Genomic DNA, 6,000 nt, shown 5'->3' with positions numbered 1-6,000 from the left:
TCTTCAATACTGAAGAAGCGGGTATTGAAACTGACTGAATATGTATATGTATGTATGTATGTATGTGTGTGTGTATATATATACTGTGTATATATATATATATATATATATATATATATATATATATATATATATATATATATATATGATTACATGTTCACGCACACACGCACACACGCACACACACACACACACACACACACACACACACACACACACAGACACACACACAGCTTGTAATACATGGAGTGTTTTTTTGTTGTTTTAGGTTGACATATTGAATCTTTGGATGTTCTGAATAATCACTAAAAGATTTTTGTCAAATCAGTAAAAAGACTACGAACAGTTGGTTTATTTTGTGGCACTGATACTAAAATTAGATAAAAGACTTTAAAGGCACGTTCAGTACAGTACTTGTCCCCTTCCAAGAGTTTATGATGCAACACATCCAAACTTTGTGTTAAATGCTCTCACACACATCAGTCTGATTGTAATGAGATGGTACGAGAGTGGGGGCATGCTTTAAAATAGGCAATTTGAAAATTCAGGGTGGGAATTGTGTGGCCATAATACTATGCATCAATATGAATATTTAAAATCCTCTTATCTTACATTTAAGAGTGGAGAGATATTTTCCCCTGCTATTGGCTGTGAGAGCAAGCTGAGGCAGTGACCTGTGCAGGTGGGGGTGGGGGTGGGGGTGTCTTTTCTGCTTCTACATCAACATGACTTTAAAAATGAACTTTTAAGCAGGTAACGCAACCATGAACTTTTCAGTCAAGAGTACTTACGTCATGAGATACTCACCTCAAATGCATTATGGGAGAACAATGATTGATGTTTGTAGATCATACATACATCATACATACTAAATGACACAGTTCGGTCAATAATAAAGATGCAGTGCAAACCACTGTTAATCCTATGTACTGTGGCATCTGGCCATCTGAGCTCAGGAGGATTTATAGAGTTTGTGGGCAGAGGGGAGGGGATCAAATACACAAGATACTGTAAAATGAGGATGACTCAAGTGGCAGTGTGCAAACAGAGCAGTCACAACAGTGTTTGAGCCAGGGCTGTCCCGTATGGGGTTCAGAAGAGCCCAATGGCCCTTCATCAAGGGCTAACAAAAAAACGCTGATGGCTTTATAACCTACCAGCACAAACAAATTAAAGTGGTATAAGAATGGAGATTAGCACAATGGGATAATCTATGTTTTGTTAGCTAATGTTACTGTTTGTCAAAATCCAACTACTCACCTTTGTTCACACTTAATAAAAAGGCGGTGTAAAGCCATTTCACTGTCTTTAGTAATATCACAGCAACGTCCGAGATACATCAAACATACATATTGGACAGGGCTTTGAAAACAAGACAATAGCATGGCCAATTTACTTTCACGTCTGTTCAGAGAGTAAGAAGATTCCAAATCTCGCTTCATCTCACCAGTTTGAAGAAATCATCACTTGCTTTTTTCAAATTTGAGCTATCATCTGACTTAAAAACTGATTTAAAAAGGTGCTAGCTGCTTTTTCAAATCACCACCCTCAATCAGTATGTCACACTCCTGTCCTGTCCTACTGCTTTCTGCCGTGACATTTGTTTTTCTTGTTTAAATACTGGGACTAAATCAAGACGCTGACACTGACTTGAACAAGCTGGGAAGAGTGATGGAATCCCATACATGGAAGCTGTTCTGTAGGTGAATCCTGCTTCAAAGGTCCTGATTGAAATAATCAAAGTACTGGGATGTGATGTTCAATAACTCCTAATCACTCTCTTCTTCCTTTAGCTGCTGTCAATGTACAGCACTGGATGCAGGCAGTAACCCAACAGGATGATGTTGCCTGACCTGTAGGCAAATCACACATCTCTTTATGTACAGCAAACAAATTTAACACTTGCTTTCCATAAATCTGAAAAGTCCATAGTGGGATATATCCTCTTTAACCAAACCTGTTTGGCCAAGCTAACAGGTGAAAAAATGTTGATACAACTTACACAGTCTGACATTGAGAAGCCTGATTTAATTGGCTCTTTAGTTTTAAAGGCAGAGAAAGGACATTCCATGTATAAAACCATTTGTAATGGTTATAATGGTGCTCTCAAAACTGTCCTATTGCTCTGAACAACCCTGTTGAGTGCTCATGAACTCAGATGTAGGTTTATATTGTTACATGAAGACTTTTATTACAAATAATAGTGATTCGATAGGGACTTAATACCATTTTTCAAAATAATCAACATCCAGTACATTTTATATGGAATATTAGTATGGTCTTAAGTGCTTAAAAAAGCAACCAACATGACTCCGGACTGTCACCATTGTACCACGATAATCATTATGACTCAGAATAGCAGAAGTTTTAGTTCATCAGCAAACTTGATTTAAATAAATCACAAAAAAACATAGTCTCATGGTCTGTAGGAGGAATTATGTTCGACCAGATTTAAGAACTTGGAAAAACTGGTTCCATTCATTAAAAAGTATGAATATCTGTAAAATGGCCACCTCAAAAACACAGGTTAACTTTGACATGCAGCACAACCATACTCTCTGCACATCGTCAAACACGCAAGTGTGTGAAAACTATGACTACACACTGGCTCTAAAGATCAAAAGATATCCTATTTTCTCCAAATATACACACATTTATTCTGTTCTATAATACTGTAATATTGGTTCACACCCTTTCTTCTTCAAAAAGTAAGTAATTTGATCGCAAACATTGTTCTTTTGAATGCACACATCTGACAAAAAAACAAAAACAAAAACAAAAAAAAAACCCAGCGCTGGCATCTAAATCAACCTGACAACATTATAAACTATGCCATACTGCCTCATTCAAAAAAATGTCACATATCCGGTTTTACATGTTTCAAATCTATTTTTATACATTGTTTTCATAAATGAAGAGAATAAATATACGTCTGACCCATTGTCATTGTACCTCAACATTTAAACAAGATCATATGGTGCAGTATTTTCATAATTTGTAAAACAAGCTGAACAATTTCAGTATAAACAATGAAAGAAAAAAAATGTTTAGCAGACGTTAAAACAAATCTTCACAAAACGTGAAAGTAATAACAGTGTTTGTGCTTTAAGTCTTTTAACTGCGATGGCTATTTCTCTCTGGGTTTGCAGTTCATGTGAAAATACTGCATGAACTCGGCTACTCTTTGTCCCTAAATCTCAGGGCAAAATATAACACAGTCCGAGTTCAGAAAAGACTGGATAATATGTCAACCTGGATGACAATTACTGCATCTTGATCAGATGCAACTGGCTTATTTTAAAATACTGAATTTACTGATTCTGAATTTTATTCCTAGTTGGAAAGGATAAGTCATATACAGTATATAAGATTCAATAATCAGTAATATGTCAAACAGAGTTGTGTCTCATTGAGAGCGTCTGGAAGTTCTTTATAGGAGGCTTGTTTTAATATGGTACTATTAAGGCAATACAGTACAATATCTCTGTTTACACCATAGTGTGAAGATACTCGACAATGAATATGCCATGACAGTCTGGCTAAAAAGAAAATAATCTGAGTCTTGATATGGTTGAGCGCATTGAAGAAAAATGACCTGATGGTTTAATTTATCTTGTGTAGACACTTTTTTTTTTCGAGACTCATGTTGAAATAGCTGTTAGTTATGATTGTAGCAATGAGCATGTTCATAAGCTTTATTTTGAGACCTGTTGCTCATTGGTGCCAAATATGTTTCATTGTTTTATGATTTTTCAAAATCACTAAATATGTTAGTGCATTCGCTGAAATCCTTAAGCTACAAGGCGGTGAGCTCTCCAGACAACCTTTATTTGATAACTGGTATTATAAGGTAGACCTAGATATATTTACTTTTCAAGCGACTGCACTATATTCAAGTATTGAATTATCTCTAATGAAAAACAGAGGAATTAAATACTGTTCTGCAGAATTAAGCTTTCCCAGGATCCATTACCTATGCATGATGCCAGCCAAAAACTTCAACTGACCTATAGTGAGTCACTGTGGGCTTTCAGTAAGAAGTTGATCCATAGATACACAAGAGACCTCGGAGACTCTGCTGAGAGGCCCAACAGGAGCCCAATGTTTAAGAGAGGAGGTTTAATAGTTAAACTTGGGCTCTATTTTTTCTTGTCAACTGTACAAAGTACGTAGAGTCACTGAAAAAAGCATGGAGTATATGCTGGAGGATTCATATTTTCAAGAAAAATGTAAACATAGGGTATCAATGTTCCTCTGTTCATAATGCACAACGTCATGAGTTGAGATAATGATCTTGGTCGGATGAGAGAAGCTGGTCCCACTTGAAAACAAAAGCCTATACTATATTAAAATATAAAGATACAAGACTTATATTTTGCTACTTTGACAGCTGTCGATTAAATCCATTTGGCAGGCTTACATAGGAAGTCGAGGACCCATTTGAGAATAACACAAAGCACATCGTTAACACTGTCCATCAACCTAATGAGAAATCTTTGACAATACAGGTCCAGGAAAAACTTTTTGTCTGTTTTTTCCCATGTTTTTTTAGCACTCACCATAATTTGAATTTCTATTGTTCAGGATTTAATATCTCTCAAACAATCCATAATACATTCAGTACAACCTTCTGTGGTATTTCTGAGTAGTGACATGGCAAAGTTGTCTTTTATGTCATGTACAAAAAGGAAAGGAAAATGACAATTTCTGTCATTGCCTCCCAGAGAAAGTAGCTCAGGTGGGAAGTTTGGGGGCTTTTGATATGAATGAAAGTGGGGTAGGTGTGGGGCTGAGCAAAGATTTACAAGGTGGTCAATCAATCAGAAAACAAGACATAATGATAAAGATAATGATAAAACAAATAACATCCTATTTACATGACAAAAAAGTAAAGAAAAATAAAATAAAAAGTAAAATCCCCACAGAAATTAACGCTGATTATTTTCCTCTCACGGCTTTTCAGCAAACTGTACCAGATTCGATTCCAGCCATCAGCAATGTCAAAAAGGATTCATAAATGCTTTCCACAGTCATTGTGTGTGGGCTGGCCTCTGCTAGTACATGCTGATGAAGGAGGACAGAGCCAGGACCAGGTATCGGCAGGCCAGCGGGATGTATGCACTTCCTGTGCTCCCATAGGGTGCAGTGTTGGGTGCTGTGGGCAAGGAAATAAGAATAGCTCTGATTAGTGTTGACTGCACTTTAATTCAGCTGCACCCACCACAAAATCCTCAGTAAACTTAGAATGGTGCTTCCCATTGAGGCTGTAAAAACGTCAATTACTGCACCGCTGTTGTTTTGAATTGGTTACTCAATTTATAAAAACCTATAGAACCTTCACACCTTTCTTGTTAGCTATATATCAGAGATATCAAATTTTGTGATTTCAAACATACTAACACCAACCGATTGTATTAAATTAGATGTTCGATCCTACAATAGTCAAAATATTGAGGTGTTATCATCATACTTTAAACATCAGTATTATTGTAATGGTAATACTAATGTTCAGCGGTTCCAACAAAAATAAATGTGAGGGTCAAGAACTGTCTCAGCAGCTGAGTCAGGTTACACTCTTGTCTTTATAAATGCAGCTTAAAAATAATCAATACTGACTGAAGTTCTTCACAGAGTTACAAAAATTACAGCCAAATGTATTACAGCCAAATGGACTGAGAAGTATCACAATAAAAACAAAACATAACATTACAGGTGACACAGACATCGGAAAGAGAAAATATATTCTGCTACACGGACTTTTAATTTTTTGGAGAATTTTGAATACCTTTGACCATTGAACAGTTTCTATACAGAACCATCGGAGGGGTTGTAAAGGGGAGACTATTATTTTATTGGACTGACTCATTAATGTCTGAAATAAGCTGAAGCCTCAACAGGACAAACATTTAATAACGAGTCACAAGACAGCAAGATTGTTTATTGTTTTAACCTTTATTAATTCATTACATTGTCTACAGTATCGTCAACCTCTCTCTTGTA

General features: G+C 36.2%; 1 protein-coding gene across 2 annotated transcripts in view; it reads right to left on the bottom strand.

Annotated features, from left to right (window-relative positions):
- Positions 1-239: 239 nt before the first annotated feature.
- The window catches only part of negr1 (neuronal growth regulator 1), a 151,516-nt gene continuing 145,755 nt past the window's right edge, over positions 240-6,000 (bottom strand). For both annotated transcript variants that reach the window (XM_068320365.1, XM_068320367.1), the window contains one exon: positions 240-5,155. In XM_068320365.1, the coding sequence (XP_068176466.1) occupies positions 5,055-5,155 (101 nt within the window). In that variant the 3' untranslated portion in view covers positions 240-5,054. The remainder of the gene's footprint in view (positions 5,156-6,000) is intronic.

Source organism: Antennarius striatus, chromosome 7 (assembly GCF_040054535.1).
Source record: "Antennarius striatus isolate MH-2024 chromosome 7, ASM4005453v1, whole genome shotgun sequence".
Lineage (NCBI taxonomy): Eukaryota > Metazoa > Chordata > Actinopteri > Lophiiformes > Antennariidae > Antennarius > Antennarius striatus.
The sequence above is the reverse complement of the archived record's forward strand: the minus strand, read 5'-3'. Positions and strand labels throughout refer to the sequence as shown.